Here is an 18,883-nt window from a genome sequence, read left to right as displayed (position 1 = left end):
GAATCATGTCTGCAACATGCTTAAACGTCTATTAATCATTTATTAACCTTTAATAACTATATATGTGCCATCTAATATACAGTGTGACCAAAAGGTACTTGTAATGGTGCAGCTCACTCCAGTTTCACACCAAGTTAAGCCACACTAGTGAAAATAACTTTTTACCCAGGAGCAGTACCCACCTCCCACAGCTGTTTGGTGGCTCCCCCAATTAGCTGATATGGGGTGCTGCCAAAGAGCTGATCAGGGGCGTCGCCAACGAGCTGATAGGGAGCTCAGGGAAGGGATTGTGGGAGGGCAAAGACCAGAGAGCGCTGGGAAGGTGGGGGCCTCGGAGGGGGTGGATTGGGGGTGGGAAGAGGCAGAGTGAAGGCGGGGCTTTGGGGAAGGAACAGAGTGGGGTGGGGCCGCAGGGTGGAGCGGGGCCGCAGGGTGGAGCGGGAGGTGGAGCACCCCTGGGCAGAAGTAAAAGTCGGCGCCTATGGTCCCAATCCACCCCCCCCAACACACAAATATGTAGTCAAGAATCTAGATATATCTAGTGATACTGTTTTTGCCAGATAAAATGTTCTAAATCTAAGTGAACATCTTAGAAATCTGAATCTACATAAATTTGTTTAATATATGCTTTCTCCTTCCCTTTAACATCCTCTTATTACATTCCCCTCTGTATATTTTTCTACAAATTAATAAGTTATTTTTCTCTTTCCAATTTTTGTTGACATTTTTTCTGATCCTAATTTTGTTTTTAGACTACATCTGTCTGTCCACTAGTATTTTGGGCTCTGTTCATCAGCTCTGTAAAGGGTTACATAAGGATTTAAATGCAAGGGATTTGTAAATAATACGGAAATATCATTTGCATACTGATGTAGTTCATTGTGTTTATTACTGTGTTCTAAATCCCCTAATTGGAGTTGCGGTGAGGAGGGTATGCAGACAGGAAAAGAGGTCTGGCTTATGTAAATAGGGGCAGCAGTAGTGAAAGGGAAACTAACCCAAATGTCCAAATTAAAGCATCTTTGCCACCCATTTTCACCCTTGTATGTGAATATTTTTGGACTGATGCAGTATCTAGACTAGCTCAGATATGCCATGTTACACTGCAACCCTGCTCTCGCAACAGCCATTATGCAAGCATGATATAGGGTAATATTTTTTTCTCACAATAAGGTGGAAACTAAAGTTGATTAGGAAATGATTTTTGTCTTCCACAAAAAAAGGTGAATGAAATGTTCATTGTTTAGTTTTCATTATTATTTTTCTTTGTAAGGTTGGTTTTTGAAGGGGTGGGGATAAGGTGCTGTTGAGATGCTGAAAAACCAAAACCAAAAATAATTGGTTTAAAACCTATTTTTCTTTGGTTGCCAAAAAAAATACTAGTTTTTTATTTTAAGTTTTTCGATGAACATTTGAAAAATTTCAACAAAAACTGAGATTTTTTCCATGAAAATTTCAATTTTTGTAAAAAAAAAAAAACAACACACCTCCTTTTCCAGGAGTGGGGGTGAGGGAAATTGACAACATTTTTAACCAGTTCTATTAGCAACACACACGGCCCTACAAAACAGGGCCAGCAGTGATCCTTCAGTTCCTTCCTCTCCCTCCCCTTTTCTATCGCTCCAAGGATGCCAGGTGTCTACTGTGGTTGACCAGTGTCGTCGTCCTATATCCTCTGGCTGCATAAACATACATATGCATCTTTCCGCAGCCCTCAGAGTGACACTCTTCTTGCATGGCTGCGTGACATTTGCCACAGTGGAAGGGTACCTTAACTGTATCTTCACTGTGCGGGTACATTAACCAAATCAGGTCCCAGCCAGCCAGACTGCCTCTGGCATATTATACTGCCAGTGAGCACCATGCACGCTATGTGGCTGAGAGCATCTGCCACAATAATAAAGGAGCTCCTGTCTGAATAGGTGAGTATTACTGTTTAAAATTGAGAGTAGACCCTGAGTAAAGCTAAATGATAAAATTAGTACTGGGGATGCATGTCAGCTCGTTGGAGTTCGAAATAAATTTGAATTTTTTATCTTCTCAGATGCATTTGGACATTTTTCATGTTATTACAAGAGAATGGTAAAGTGATAAATTTAGGCTCTAATTTTTGCAGGCATGTATTTCCTTATGCATTATCATCACACTTGCCTTTTAAACTGTCATGCATTAGTCATAAGTACTTTTCTTATTCTTTACCCTGAACATCTGTCCATATGTATCCTCAAATTAACAATGCAAAGTGTCTCTTGTAACCTAAAGCTGCTTCGTTATTTATTGTTCTAGTGGATAAACCTGTTAGTTTAATTGTTTGCATCTTGGTATATTTAAATATTCTCTCCTTTCAGCTAGTCTAAGAGAAGAGCATTCCTGAAACACATACAGCCGCTGTATGTGGTTTTAATGGTTAGGTGGGCAATTGTTCCACCTTAACCTTAAGAGCAGTGTGGCAATAGTATGGAGTCTGGCTACAGTACCTTAGTCGTGATCTGTTGGTTTTATACAATCATAGTAGAGATGAAGGTCGCTGACTCCATCAAACCACAAGAATAAGTTGTTGTCTGGAAATGCTACATTTATTCACTGTATAGCAAATATTACCCTGAAACATGAGTGTCTGTTGCGCCTAGAAAACAAAACATTTTTATTTATTTATTTACAGACTAACTAAATCCCATGTACACTATTAATGACGGTGCAACCCACTGAAACAAGCACCTTCTAAGAGACCAGTTTTGTTTCCAGTACACAGCTGAAGCAACCAGACGGTGCCCTCAGCTCTTTCCTTCACATCTGTCATGCAGATCTTCTCTCTCCAAGCCAAAGAGTGGCAGCAGAGTGACTACTGTTGCAGTTTCAGGGCTGCACTACCCCTGGCAGCCATCTTGCCTCCTTTTGCAGGGCCCCAAATTAACAACCAAACACCTAGGCAGAGAACATCCACTGAGCTGTGCTCTGCAGTATAGGGGAGGGCTAAGAAAGAACCTTTTATGCAGACAACAGGAAACCTGCCTCTCCCAGGCTCTGGAACCAGTTTTGGGGAGAGGAGCAAGGTTCTGGATTTTCCCCAAGTTGAACAGACTTTTCTATAGCCTTCGATCACACAGTGGGCCAGACTCCTCTGCTGCATATCATCACTCTATAGCAGTTAAATTTTAAAACATCAGTTTGGAGATTGATCCATTGTGCAGTGATGTAATAAGGTGAATGTTCATTTATGTCTTCTGCAAACCTGTGATGCATTTTTCATCTCTCCATCCTTTCTTTTAGAATAACGTTATTAAAAGATGGAGGCCTAAGCCTAGCTAATGTGACTAAATTAGATACTGGAAGTTACTCTTGCCTGGCAGAGAATCAGTTTGGAACAGCTAGTAGCACAACAAGCTTAATAGTTACAGGTATGTTTGGGGGGTTTTAATAAGATTATTTGAAATGGCTCTGAATTGCAATAAGTCCAGCAAGTAGAACCCACAAGAAGCATAGGAGTTCAACATTTGGGCTGTAGTGGGTTTATTGTGTGTGAATGGAGGTAAAGGGTCTGAGGAATTGTATGTTTAAAAATACTTAAATAAAAAGAGATAAGTTCTGGTTCTTTTTTAAATTTAATGGGGAAATCTCTCATCTATATTGTGAAATAGTTCCTAGACCAGGGCACTTGGAGTCAGGTCATCTGGATACTACTACTGGCTTGCACACTGACACTCTGTATAATCTAGGGCAAAAAATTAAACCATGCTTCCTCAGTTTGGCTATCTGTAAAATGGGTCTATTTTTACTTTCAGGGTTAACTGGTGTTTGTAAAGCACTTTGAGATTGACAGATTAATGGCTAAAATTACCACATTCTGTACTTGCTTGACACGTAGATCTTCCACTAATAATACAAAAAGCATGCAGAAAAATCCAACAGAAATCCACAGTATGGATCAGAGAGGAAGATTTTTCCTTTAATTATTAGCAATATTAGATTTTCTATAGAACTGTACTTTTTTGTGTGCATTGCAATTTGTTGAGCACTATAAACTACGCAGCAGGTCACATTCTACTCGGAGCCACCAGGAACTCCTATTGAGGCTAATAAGCTCTCACAATACTTCAGGAACAGAATTCGATCAATAATATTTACAATATAGAATTTGACTAACCCAAAGTGACTGCCACTGGTCAAGTTCATCTTATAGAATGTGAATGTTTAAAGAAAGCTCAGTAACACAGAAAGGTGGGATAACTACTGAGATGGCTAAAATGACTATTTCTGCTCTCCATAGAGCCAACAAGGATAACTCTGGCACCTTCAAACATGGATGTGACTGTTGGAGAGAGTGTAATCTTGCCGTGCCAAGTTCAGCACGATCCATTGCTAGACATTGGCTTTGCGTGGTATTTTAATGGAACGCTCACCGATTTCAAAAGAGATGCTTCTCATTTTGAGAAAGTAGGTGGGGTAAGTTGTGAACATTTGTTTCTCTGATTATAAGTGCATGTATCTTAAAGACAAGGTTGACTTAAAAGAGCAAAAATGTTGCACGCTTTGTGACTTCAGTTTTTTGTTTTGTTTTTGTTTTTTTAAATTTAACATGGTAGCCAAAATACAACCAGATCTTCTCTTCTTATGGTACGTCTACACTGCAGCTGGGTGTATGCTTCCCACCTTGGGTAGACAGATGTGTGCTAGTTCTGCTTAAACCAGCACACTAAAAATAGCAGTGTAGCTATGGGTTGCAGTTGCCAGCTCAGGCTAACCAGCTGAGAACAAACCCACCTGGGCTCCTTGGACTCATACTTGGTTGGCTAGCCTGAGTCCCCATCTGTGCTGCCCCCAGCTACACTGCTATTTTTAGCATCCTAGCTTGAGCAGAGCTAACGTGTCCGTCTACCCCAGCTGGGAAGTCCACTCCCAGCTACAGGGTAAACATACCCGTAGTATTGTAGAATTGCCTTCCCCAAAGGAGATCAGTTGTTCAGAATTACAGGCACAGCGCTTGCTGCTATACATATTCCATAATACAGATATTAGATACCTGAAGCCCAATAATACAAAAGAATTAAAAATGAAAGAAAGTTATTTACACTTCATAACCACAATATCTCTTTGAACCACAGGTGAGGATCCAGATAAATTGAAAATAAGTTGTTTGCTGCCACGCAGAAATCTGTTTAAATAGGTACTTCATGAGATGTATCCCATATTCTTCGCAGTGTTTGCATTCCTCAATGGTGCACAACGTTGATGTTTTAGTCTCTGCCACAGTCAACCACAAATTGACTTAACCATCAAATTTGTTTTTTCTAAACAATATCACTTTGATTCATACCTATAAATACTGAAGTCTCCATTAATAAACATCAGAGAGGGCTCCTTTTACCCTGACCGTATGCTGTCCGCTTAAGAGAGAGCAATATCAGAGTTAGATGCGTCAACTGTGCAGTTCTACAAAGTAAGACTGGTAAGAAGTTCGTGTGAACCTTGTGTCGATTTTGTCTGTGTAGATTTGTACCACCCCAAATTTCACTCCGAGGTTTGGGTTTAAACCCACACAAAGTTTTAACATAACCGTTACAAGAGATCTCTATACCTGTATATAGGTAAATAATTAGGGTGCTAGAAGAGAGATGTAGCAGAGTTCCTGCATTTTGTAGGACTGTTAAAATTTGCTGTGCACTGCGAATGGCTTCCTCTGTGTAGCTCTCTACATCAGCTCTTAATAAAAATTGCTGAGCGTCACCTGGTTTTGCATCCAAACACTATGCAATGGCATTACATAGTTTCAAAGGAAAATTCATACATGGGTTCAAGATGATTGGAAGGTTTGTGTAACCCTTGGAGACCCCTTTGATAAATCTGAAAGGCATTTCGAATTTGTAACTGTCAAATCTTCATATCCCCAAAAGAACTAAAAGGGGATTTAAACACCTCTCCATCCCAGGCAAAGGCAACAGTCATCAGCTTGAGCTCCCTTCAAGACTAAAGCTGGAATGTGCAAATTACTGCCCCAGTATCTGGTATAGGGGAGGACCGCTCATTCCTTCATCAGTACAGACTAAAGCATGACATAAATCCAGGATGATCTTTTCAAAGCTATGTCTATGCTGGGCCATGTTATAAACATAGCAGACAGTATAAGACCCCATGTCATCTGAATATTTTGGCCTAATTTGAAATCATTTATTTGAATGATACAGGTATGTAAATAAGAAAATAGATTAAAAGTTTGAGGCCAGATCCTCAGCTGGTATAAATTGGCATAGCTTCATTGTAGTCAATGGTGCTATACTGATTTACACCAGCTGAGTATCTGGCCCGTGTAAGCTGTTTCTAAGGACTAATGTAGTTAATTGTCTGAGCGCTCATGTTCTCCAGTGCTCCTCCTAATGTATGGTTCTTCAGCACTCCCTGCTCAGGGCTGTGTCACAAAAGCCACAATCTGGGCTTCTAATTAAGACATTCGGCTCTTGTAAAATACTTGTCTGTATTTTCAGACACTCGCTGAATTGTCTCTGAACGTCATGCTTTCTGTCTAGTTAGCAAAATGGTTGGTTGATTACAGTGAATGAGCAAACTTGGCTTCTAAAATTTTAAGCTTCTAGACTCTACAAAACAAAAGAGGATTGCTTCATTTTTGGATGACTTCTATATAAAATCAGGTGTTTTATTTAGTTTTTAGTCACACACATGGGAAAAGCTCCAGGTTTTCCCTTTCACTGCTCGAAGCTTGCTATTCTGTTAGCCAGCATGCTAGGCACCTTCCCCGAGAAGGGCAGGGCTTAGGAAACACCCCTTGCCTTGGCATCTCCCATTGGCTATTTTAGGCAGGGAGCTGCCTAGCATGCTGGCTTTTGTGAATCCCAGTGATATTCTAGGCGCCCAAGGCGTCTACATAGCATTTAAACATCTGCAGGTGGTTCGTATCAGCTGACTTGAGCTTGTGGGGTTTGGGCTGCAGTGTTGTAAAATTGCAGTCTAGCGGTTCGGGATCTGGAGCCCGGGATCTGGAACTCTCCCCTCTCACAGAGTCACAGAGCCCATCCCCAGCCTGAGCCCAAATGTCTAGACTGTGATTTTACAGCCCCATAGCCTGAGCCCTGCGAGCCCGAGTCAGCTGACACGGGCCAGCTGTGGGTATATAACTGCACTGTAGACATACCCAGAGTGACTTGCCTGAGGTCACATATGCAGCCTGTGGCAGAGCCAGGAACTGAACTCAGATCTCCTGAGTCTCAGTCCATTGCCAAGGTCATCTTTCCTCCCTTATTTTTCCTATGCCTGTTTGTCTAATGTATTTATAGTGTGGCCATCACCATACCATCAAGATCTTTATGTGTGAAGGAGAGTGGTTGTGTCCATTAGTAAATATTTGTATAATAAATGCTATTTAAGACAATGCAATGCATTTAAAAGGTTGTTGTTTTTAAATACTCTTTGCAATTATCCATTTAATCCAAGCATAAAAGGTAAAGTTTGCTATAACTGCCAAAGCCAGGTGGTTGTAGACAGCCCACTTAGCCTCAGCAGGTAACATTGGACTCTCGGTAGGTTTATTAACGTTCCGTTTCCTACAGCTCTGCCTACTTGCTGATGAAACCAATGACCAGTTAGGTGTCCGACTCCCATTGAAAGTTAATAGAATTTAGGTGCTAACTGCCCTTCTGTGCCTTTGAAAATCTTCTCAAGAGGCATAGCATTTAATCAGTGGAATGAAAGAGGATCCATATACAGATTGGCACATGATTAAATGCAATTGCCTTCGAGAGAAATTAGGTTTCTTTGGAGAGCAAAGAGACTTTTGTAGATCTTATAATTTTTTATAAAAATCTTTCTGGAAATTTAAGCTGACCATCTGTCATGTCCCAATGTGAATCCTCTGATTTCACAGCCTGTTACCTTGCCATGTTGCTGCATAGTTATTATTTAGTTACTACGTTTCAAATAAAGTACCTAAACAGGCTCTACATAAACATAATAAAATTACAAGGGAAAGGTTAACAATCGTTGATAAAAGGATCTCTTCCAATATGCGTGACTTCAGTTGTAGATATGAACTGGTTGGAAAACTGATTTTTTTTTCCAGTGAAAATTTCATCAAAAAAAATAAATCAAGAACCCAAAGTTTTTGATCAAAAAACCAGCTGAAAAGTTTTTGCTGTTCAGGAAAAAGTCAAAATTTTCAGTGGAAGGCAACTTTCTTTATTTTTTTTCACTGTGTTGAACATCCAGTTTTCCATCAAAAAGCAGTTTCGATGGAAAATTTTCAGTCAGCCCTATTCAGCACTCTCAGGACTCATCCCAGTGATTCTTCATTGGCTAACCCACAAGTCTAAAGGATATAGCTTTTTATTGGAATATTTGCCATAAAGAAACAACAGCTGAGGGTATGTATAGGAAACAGGAGCCTTGTCATTAATGTTTGGACAAGGGGGTACTGGTTCTCTGCTAACTGGAGACTACAGAAGTTAACCACAAGACAAACTAAAATACCTCAGGGGCCCAATCCAGCTCCTACTGAATTCAATGGAAAGACTTCAGAGGGAGTTGGATAGGGCCCTTAGTGAGCAAATGAGTCAGAATACTGATTTATAAAGTGTCTGATGGCGTATTCGTACACTTGAAGTTCATATTCCCCAATAATAATAGGGGATTTCAACTGAGAACACGTCACCTCAGATTGGTATGCAGAGATAAAATTTCAATACAACATTAATGACTGCCTCTTGGAGCAGCTAATCCTGGAGAGGCAATTTTTTATTTAATCCTAAGTGGCACATAGGATCTGGTCTAGCTGAACTACTCAGTAATAGGGACCATAAAGGAATGAAATTGAACATCCTTGTAGGGGGTAAAATACCAAGGAAACCCACTCTGGTAGCATTTAATTTCAGAAAGGGGGGTGGCACAAAAACAAGGAGGCTAGTTAGATGGACATTACAAAGAACAGTCATAGGAGTGAAATGTTTGCAAGCTACATGGACATTTTTTTAAAACACCATAATAGAGGCTCAAACTCTATGCATAGCTCATATAAAAAAAAAGTAAGCTTACCAAAAAAATGCCACCATGGCTTAACACAGTAAAAGAGGCAGTTACAGACAAAAAGACACCTTTTAAAAATTGGAAGTCAGATCCTACTGAGGAAAATAAAAAGGAACATAAAGTCTGGTAAGTCAAGTGTAAAAGGGATAATTAGGCAGGCCAAAAATTTTTTGAAGAGCAAATAGCAAAAGACACAAAAACAAAAAGCAATTTTTTAAAGTACATCAGAAGCAGGAAGCCTGCCAAACAATCAGTGGACTACTGGACAATCAAGGTGATCAAGGTGCTAAAGGAGTACTCAAGGAAGACAAGGCCTTTGTGGAGAAGCTGAATGAGTTTAGTGCAGAGATGTGAGGGGAGATTCCCACAGCTGAGCTATTCTTTTTAGATGACAGATCTAAGGAACTGGCCCAGACTGAGGTGTCAGTAGAGGAGGTTTTGGAACAAATTGATATGTCACCAGGACTGAACCAGATGACTAGAGGGTAGCTAATGTAACACCGAGCTTTAAAAAAGCCTACAGAGGCAATCCTGGCAATTAAGGCCACTAAGCTTAACTTCAGTATCAGACAACTTGATTGAAAGTGTAGTAAAGAACAGAATTATCAGACACATTAACACAATATGTTGGGGAAGAGTCAACATGGCTTTTGTAAAGAGAAATTACGCCTCACCAGTTTGTTAGAATTCTTTCAGGGGGCCAACAAACATATGGACTATGTTGATCCAGTGGATATAGTGTACTTGGACTTTCAGAAAGCCTTTGACAAGGTCCCTCACCAAAGGCTCATAAGCAAAGTAGGCAGTCATAGAATAAGAGGGAAGGTCCTCTTACGGATCAGTAACGGATTAAAAGACAAGAAACAAAGGGTAGAAATAAATGGTCAGTTTTCAGAATGGAGAGAGAGGTAAATAGCGGTGTCCCCCAGGTTTCTGTACTGGGACCAGTGCTGTTCAATACGTTCATAAATGATCTGGAAAAAGGGGTATACAGTAAGATGGCAAAGATTTCAGATAGTACAAAACTACTCAAGATAGTTTATGTGCAAAGTTGAGTGTGAAGTTACAAAGGGATCTCACACAACTGGGTGCCTGGGAAACAAAATGGCAGATGAAATTCAATGTTGATAAATGCAAAATAATGCACACTGGAAAACATAAGCCCGGCTAAACATACAGAATGATGGGTGTAAATTAGCTGTTACTACTCAAGAAAGATCTTGGCGTCGTTGTGAATCATTCTCTGAAAACATCTGTTCAATGTGCAGCAGAAGTCAAAAAAGCTAACCATGTTAGGCACCATTAGGAAAGGTTTAGATAATAGGACAGTAAATATCATAATGCCACCATATAAATCCATGGTACACCCACACCTTGAATATCGCGTGCCATTCTGGTCGCCCATCTCAAAAAAAGATATATTAGTACTGGAAAAAGTACAGAGAAGCACAGCAAAATGGTTAAGGGTATAGAACACCTTTTGTGGGAGGACAGATTAAAAAGACTGGGATTCTTCAATTTAGAAAACATATGACTAAAGGGGGATATGATAGAGAGCTATGAAACCATGAATGGTGTGGAGAAAGTGAATGAGGAAGTATTATTTACTCCTTCACGTGACACAAGAGCGAGGGGTCACCCAAGGAAATTAATAGGCAGTAGGTTTAAATCAAACATAAGGAAGCACTTCCTCACACAACACACAGTTAAGCTGTGGAACTCATTGCTGGGGATGTCATGAAGGCCAAAATTATAACTTGATTCAAAAAAGTGTTAGATAAGTTCATGAAAAATAGGTCCATCAATGGCTGTTAGCCAAGATGGTCAGGGATGCAACCCCATGCTCTGGGTGTCCCTAAACCTCTGACTACCAGAATCTGGGACTGGATCATAGGGGAATGATCATTCAATAAGTTTCCCTCTTCTGTTCATTCCCTCTGAAGGATCTGGCACCAGCCACTGTTGGAAGAGAGGATGCTGGGCTAGATGGACGTTGGCCTGACCCCGTGTGGCTATTCATATGTTCTTATTCACTGTATGAAAAATTTGCTAGAGACCCCAGTTTTGGTGGTGGCTGGCAGTGACTGCGGCAAATGCAAAGTAACTTTTCAATTGATATTTTCTCTTTGAGATGAGCAATAATGTAGTGGGAGTTCCTGGAACATTCTTGAGGGAAGTGGCATGCCTTCAATCTTTGACATATAGCAGCTCTTAGAAATGTTATGGTAGCACCTGTTACGCAACATACAGCTCTTCCATATGGACCCCCAAAATGCCAGGATATAACATTGTTTTACATCTCTTTTTGGTTAGAAAGATGAGTCATAGGAGCAGCACGGCAAATCAAGCAGTTTTTGAAATTGTGAACAGATTGCCTGTAAACTGCTTCAGATATCACCTGTTCAGACAATCCAGCAGCAGTTGAAATTGTCTTCCAGCCAGCAAAATGAAATGCAAGGATGGATTTAGTTTGTTTTCAGTCCAATTCCATCCAGTAGCAGTAAGAACAGATGCACACTTGCAGACATACACAGAGCAAAGCTGCAGCATGGATTTCCTTTCAACACTGACCATGTTGGTTCACTCCACGCTGGCCTTAGTTTGTAAGTTCTGTGGAGCACAATGCCGTTACAGGTGCTCATATAGTATGGGCTGCCAATTTGTGTTGCATAGGTTAGGGTCGTATGCAGCGGAGAAGGTGACCTTCCTATCACCGTAACTTGTCCACACTAGCAAAGATTTAATTGTGTTGGCCAGAGATGCCAATGAAACTTACTCTGTTGCGAACTCTCTAATGATCAATGACAGTAGAGAGCACCAGCTATGTTGCAGCAGTATTGGCCAAGTATTTTCAAGGTATCCCAGAATGATTTATGTGAAACTTCAGGACTTTGATAGCACCATATTATTTGGGATGTAATGTATGGAAAATATTGGAACTTATTCTACAGCACTCTATTGTTTACCGCAACTAAAAAGGGGATTTGGTTTAGCCCATTCTAACTTGTCATCCAAGGAGCAGTCAGACTTTTATTTAAAGTAACATTATTTTATTTGACAATCCTCTGGGTAAATTTATGGGTAGAAGGCTTAGTACAAGATTAGTTTGTGCTGATAAATTGCAATGTTGAGAATATGTGCTGAATGCGCACTTCCCGTCAGGTAGTTTCTGTACTCCAGGTTGCCTTTGCATTGCTCAGTCTTAGGGTATGTCTAATCTGCTATTGGTGATGTGATTACAGCACATGTAGAGATACACAAATTAGCTTTAATCTAGCTAGGTCAAGTACCAATAGCAGTGAAGTCACAGCAGCATTCACTTCAGTGATAGCCACCTAAGTACATCTGCAGGGTCCCAGTTGGGCTTATACAGCCCATTTTGAAGCCTTTTGTTGCCATCACTTCACGTTATTGGTTCCCAAGCTGACTAGGTTAAAGCTACCTTGGATATGTCTATACATATTGCAGTCATGCGTCCTGATTTGCAGTGTAGACATATCCTCAGTATATTGTGGGGTATTGCAGCCAGTGTTAGCATTGTCTTGTAAATTCTTTTCCTGTAATTATTTACATCTGCATTATATTAGTGAACATAACATTACATTTATTTATTCCTATACAGTAAGGAGAGCTGTTAAAAACATGCTTTTAGGTTGTGTTACACAAAGAGGTTGTGGGTAGTATTGCTGGGACCAGCACTTAAAAAAATCAAAAGTAAAAGCTTGATTTTGCTCTCATTCAAGTCAGCAGTGAAATTTCTTTTGACTTGAATGAAGCAGGAATAATGCCTGAGAGACAAGCCGGTAACAATATTGCAAGTTTATGTAAAATTTATTTTAGAGCCTTGTATTTTAATAATGGGCAGTCTCTCTGGAAACAAATGATCCTTGAAATATTAGGATCAAAATACAAGTGCTAATGGTTGTGAACATAAAACAAACACCCCAAAGAGTTTCAATGTTTATTCATTCAGATTGCAGTCTCAAAGAAACCCTTAGCAAAGAGTGCCCACGTACATTTCTGATGACTTTGGCATACATTTGTAAGTGCAATAAGGGTTATAAAACAGCAATCATCCAAAGCAGTGTCGCTTCTCCTTTCTCCCACACCTCGTCAAGTGTATGACTTGCCCAGAGTCACTCAGAAGATCAGAAGCAGCACCATAATTATGACTCCCAGTCCAGTGTCCTGTCCAGTAGACTACATGACCTCTCTAGACAATGCTGCCTCTCCTGTAATAACCCTTGAATAGAGGGCCTCAAGTAGTGAACCTTTCTACCAACTAAATGATCCATAGATGGCTTGTTTAAAATTCTTCTGCGAGTGGCAGGATTTCCAGGCTATAATCAGGCTGAGTCAGGGGGACCAGGTTCTGATTTTGGCTCCATGAGTGTAAATCTAGCATAGTTCCTTTGGAGTCAGTTTGACCCCAGATTTACCCCAGTATAACTGAGTTTAGAACAGGGGTCGGCAACCTTTCAGAAGTGGTGTGCCGAGTCTTCGTTTATTCACTCTAATTTAAGGTTTCGCGTGCCGGTAATACATTTTAACATTTTAGAAGGTCTCTTTCTATAAGTCTATATTATATAACTAAAAGGTTTTCAAAATGTTTAAGAAGCATCATTTAAAATTAAATTAAAATGCTGATCTTATGCAACCAGCCTGCTCAGCTCGCTGCCAGCCTGGGGTTCTGTTCACCTAGGCCAGCAGCGGGCTGAGTAGGGCCTGCGGCCGGGACCCCAGACCAGGGGGTGGGTGTTTCAGGGGTCAGGGCAGAGGGCTGGGGGAGGGGGTTCAGGGCAGAAGGCTGGGTGTGTGGGGGGGGGTTCAGGGATCAGGTCAGAGGACTGGGGACTGTGGGGGGTGCAGGGTAGAAGGCTGGGTGTGTGTTGGGGTATGGGGGTTCAGGGCAGAGGGCTGGCGGTGTGTGGGAGTGTGTGGGGGGTTCAGGGCAGAGGGATGGGGCTGTGGGGTGCAGGGCAGAAGGCTGGGTGTGTGTTGGGGTATGGGGGGTTCAGGGCAGAGGGCTGGGGGTGTGTGGGAGTGCAGGGCAGAAGGCTGAGTGTGTGTTGGGGTTCAGGGAAGAGGGATGGAGCTGTGGGGGTGCAGGGCAGAAGGCTGGGTGTGTGTTAGGGTGTCAGGGGTTCAGGGCAGAGGGCTGGAGGATGTGGGGGATGCAGGGCAGAAGGCTGGGGTGCTCGGCTTGTGGGAGGTGCAGGACATACCCCTTCCAGCCCCTGAGAGGCTCATGGCAGGGGGCTGGAAGGGGTATGCCCTGTTACACCCCCTTCCCTCTGTCTCCGTCCCTACATTTCTCTGCCTCCTGTATGGAGCTGTGTGCATGCTGCCGCTCTTCCCCCTCCCCCTCGCTAGGACCATCAGCTGATTGGCGCAGGGAAGGAGAGGGGGAGGGGCAGGAAAGCACCACGCTGGGGAAAGAAGAGGGGGAGGGGGAAGCTTGGCTGCTGCAGAACCAAGCTTCTGCCTCCTGCCCCTGCAGGGGAGAGCGGTGGGCAGGGGGGCTGAGTGGGGCTGGGAGCCAGGACCGCATCAGGGGAGCTGCGTGCCACTCAAAATCGGCTTGCGTGCCGTGTTTGGCACGCGTGCCGTAGGTTGCCAACCCCTGGTTTAGAAACTGACTTAGAGACTCATCTCTTGGGAAGATGGGATATGAAATGCCTTAGGAGTTACTCAGCAGCTAGAAAGAGGGGATATCCCTTCTTCTGAAGAATCTTCCTCTGTGGCTGTACAAAGAGAAAGAGTGTATCCAATGCAGGATCAAACCCTAAAGCAGTACTGCAGAAATAAATGTTAAGTTGCAAACCTAACACTTCCCAGTGCATTTTGAAATTACAGCTATCAGTCAAGACTCATGTCTACCCTCTCCACACACAGGAGGAAATCAATGTAAAGCAAGTGCATACAGTGCAGTCTGAGGAAAGAAGAACGCACTATGGATGAAATGCTCAGTTAAAAACCAAAAATAACATCAAGGGAATCTTAAAATCGTGTGAATTCAGCCAAAGAGTTACAAATGTACAACTCCTTTTAAAGAAAGGTATTCATGTGACATTAAATATGGAACACCTACCATGGAAAGTCTGCAGAAGGAAAAAAATTAATGTTGTGATTCTCACCTACAATTTTATCTCATGTAAGGACACAACAGTTTGATTGGGGGTGGGGGCAGCAAAATTGACTCTCTAAAACCAATCCAATCTTGCATTGTCACATTCTATTTTACTCACACACCTACAGAAGAAGCTGAATTTTTTCATACCAATTTCACATGGCTACCTTTTCTAAAAGTCTGTTATATCTGGACTATACTAGGAGGCTGCTTAAGAGTGTACCCTTCTATTTAGAATGCAAACTCCACAAGTGACTAATAAAAGGTCCTTTGAGTCAGGCAACTACATTAATGTATTATAGGAGATGAGGTTAGTGCATCACAAGTAAAATCATGGGAGTGACTGAGCAGGGCTGTGACAGTGGAGTTGCAGAGGGCTTACTGTGCTGTTGCAGGGCTGATGACACCTAATCCTTGCAGGTGCAAAGGGCGAGGAAGGGGAGTCTAGGCTTCTGGTGGGGCAGGACTGCAAGAAGGAGGAGGAGCCTCTGGTTGCAGGAAAGGGCACCCCACTGCTCAATGGCTTCTGTCTTCTCGATTGTCTGAACTCCCAATTATCCAAATAAAAGCAGTGTCCCCCCTGCTATTCGGACAATCAGCAGTATGCTGTATACCAAAACAACCCCCTGCATTGTGCATACTCACAACCTTATGGAGACCACCAGATGTATCAGAAGAGAAAATGGAAGGAAAAGTAAGTGGAGAACCACTGTAAGTGGATGACATTGAAGTTTCCACAATCCTGTCATCCTGATGTCCCAACTAGGGACTGAGCATACACTTCCACTCTACACCTTGACCTTACAACCCTACAATTCCAGGACCGTATTTGATTTAAGTTTCAGCCCCTTTTTGCATATATGTCATTCCAAGGAACCATAATTGGCATTCTGATTGCTAACATAAGCTATTTGTGTCAAGACATTCGCTAATATTTCCAACATATTAATGTGGTTAACTTCATGCATACATATTCCAGAAATCCCCTAGAAATCTGTTATTTCAAGCGTAAACAGACCTTTTGTGGATTTCTTGTTTATCACAAGATACATATTGCTAAGTCGTATAACCCTAGGCCAAGAACTGTAGGCTAACTAACTAGGCCTCATACTTTTGCAGAGCCTGTAACAAATATTTTTATAAATTTTCTGTTTCCCCCTATTTACATTACAGCTTTACTTGCTTTCCTTATTGGCATTTTTAACATTTCTTAACATATAAATTAGATAAGCTCGTTAGATACAGACCTACCAAAATCAGTTCAGGAGGTCAGAGGTCAACAGAAGCATATTAGTTATAACATGTGGTGAGCACATTTTCTCCTCCTTACAGAGCAGCTGTACTTTGGAAACATTGGACATTTTGGACTGCTTGTTTATTAGTTAATAGAACATGAACCTTGCATTATATTAACAACTAAATATATAACAACTTTATGTATTCAACAGAGTGCATCAGGAGACTTAATGATTAGAAACATCCAGCTGAAACACAGTGGAAAATATGTTTGCATGGTAAAGACAGAAGTGGATAGTGTATCATCGGCAGCAGATCTGATAGTACGAGGTAAACTTTGGCTATTTTGCTGATCTTATTTTCTAATGACTTTCCTAGCTGACATTGTGAAACATAGAAGATTGTCACTTGAACTATACGCACATGTAGGTGAGGAATGGAGAGTATGAATACTCTCTCCTCTCCCCAGTCCCCTCACCTGCCATGTGCATGTACACACAGCCCTGCTTGGGCCCTGCACACCCACTTACACTCTCCTTGGAATCTGGAGGAGCAGGCAGTGGAAGGAGCACTGGCTTCACACCTGTTCTCATGGCTAGTTGAGCTAGTGAGGGGAGGGCAGGGGTGTAGACACTTGCTGCTAGTAGAAATGCAATTGTGAATGACCTACACCAAAGGAGCAGATAGGCAATTGTGGCCCCCTCATACACCTGCCACTCCTGAGGCTTTGTCCTCGAGACACAATGTAGTCCAAATTATGGAATCTGATGGTATTTATTTTAACTCAAGATTTATTTTAGCTGTTAGAGATTAAACTGTAGCTCCAAATAAACTCTCATTATTGATTAGCCAGCTGAACTTATTGCAAGAAAAACAGCTATAATACAGTGACGAAAATTCCAAAATCTACATTCATTCGGTGTATTTTAAAATGCACTTGACATTTTACAGTGGTGGCTGAACTGTTGAGCATTTCATCACTACCACCACCCCTGGGGCAAGGCCAGTTTTCATCTTCTGTTTGTGCATCGCCTAGCACAATGGTCCATGACTAGGGCTCTGAAGTGCTACCACCATAATAATAATTTCCTCTCCTGTTGTGTGTGAGGCAAAAGCAGCATCTTTTGCAGGGTCTCACAGAATCAGGATTTTCCAGCATGCTGCAGAAAGCTTGCCTGAGTGAATTGCTGTCCAGGGTGCTGATCTGATGTTGTGCTGAAAAATTACTGCAGTGCATCATACAGAAAACAGCTTTAGATAACAAATTGGAGGACTGCAGAACCGTATTAGTAAATTAAAGGAGGACATCAAAGACTAAAGAAAAAGACATTGCATTTGGAAAGGTAGAGGAATCCTGCTGAACAAAAGTCCCTGAAAGAACCTATCATCTGTGTTATAGTTTTGGAATTACCATTTCAGAACTTGGTTTTCACAGTTATAAAATACCAGACAGAAGTTCAGGAAATGTGAAAACTGGTATTTTTATTGCAAGCTAAATTGTTTTATTCCCCCCACAGTGCTGGTAAAATAGGAATCAGTTGGGGCTGTATTTGTGGATTTTGCTACCTTCACAGCATACCACCAACTTCTCAGTCTGCTTTCTGATTGCATTAGGCTCCCCTGGCCCCCCTGAACACGTGAAAGTGGATGAAATCACGGATACCACAGCTCAGCTCTCTTGGCAAGAGGGCGCAGATAATCACAGCCCAGTCACTACTTACGCCATTCAGGCGAGAACACCATTTTCAGTGGGTTGGCAGAAAGTCACAACAGGTAAAACAAGAAATCTTGTTACAGTGTCTCTATCCAGTTGAAATGGTTGCTTAAGGGGAGGGAGAAGTTCCTAATACCCCACAATTTTATTGAATAGTTCCTGATGTCATCGATGGAAACACTTACACGGCCACGGTAGTGGATTTAAACCCTTGGGTTGAATATGAATTTCGTGTCGTTGCCAATAACAAAATTGGAGGTGGAGAACCTAGTTTACCCTCAGAAAAAGTAAGAACTGAAGAGGCAGGTTAGTGGGCTTTTCTATTTGTTTGTTTATAATTAAAATGCCTTGGCTACAGAACAGCATTCAGACCTATGATCCGTTTCATACCAGTTTTGAACTACGGTCCAATATAAAGGCACCAGACCTAATTTGTTTGTGATTTTTCCATGCAGCTAGATGAGTGGCCTTGCTCCACTGCTATCATCAATAAAACATCCCAATACATGCTACAGCATGCTGAGATCTCATTGTGTTCAGTCAGCTATGTAGAGGCTACAGATTTCAATGGATGTAGAGGGGATTTCTTTATTTCATTAAATAAAGGAGGACAACAGTGCAAGTTTCAACATGGGATTGCTTCACATTTGCACTTAGTTCAACCAGAAGAAAGCATCATTTGTACTAGACAGTAACAAGTTGTTTTCATAGTACGGCATGGGAGCGCTGCCTTCCTCACACATTTAATGTTCTGCCATTAGTGCTATTGAACGCTC

At 41.7% G+C, this 18,883-nt stretch overlaps 1 protein-coding gene across 2 annotated transcripts in view; it reads left to right on the top strand.

Moving 5' to 3' along the window:
- The window catches only part of CNTN3 (contactin 3), a 238,028-nt gene that overhangs the window by 201,687 nt on the left and 17,458 nt on the right, over positions 1–18,883 (top strand). The window contains exons 10-14 of one of the 2 annotated variants that reach the window (XM_005304980.5): positions 3,271–3,398; positions 4,268–4,443; positions 16,606–16,723; positions 18,008–18,166; positions 18,264–18,413. In XM_005304980.5, the coding sequence (XP_005305037.2) occupies positions 3,271–3,398; positions 4,268–4,443; positions 16,606–16,723; positions 18,008–18,166; positions 18,264–18,413 (731 nt within the window). The remainder of the gene's footprint in view (positions 1–3,270; positions 3,399–4,267; positions 4,444–16,605; positions 16,724–18,007; positions 18,167–18,263; positions 18,414–18,883) is intronic. The other variant, XM_005304982.5, reaches the window with a different exon arrangement.

Source organism: Chrysemys picta, chromosome 7, assembly GCF_011386835.1.
Source record: "Chrysemys picta bellii isolate R12L10 chromosome 7, ASM1138683v2, whole genome shotgun sequence".
Lineage (NCBI taxonomy): Eukaryota > Metazoa > Chordata > Testudines > Emydidae > Chrysemys > Chrysemys picta.
The sequence above is the reverse complement of the archived record's forward strand: the minus strand, read 5'-3'. Positions and strand labels throughout refer to the sequence as shown.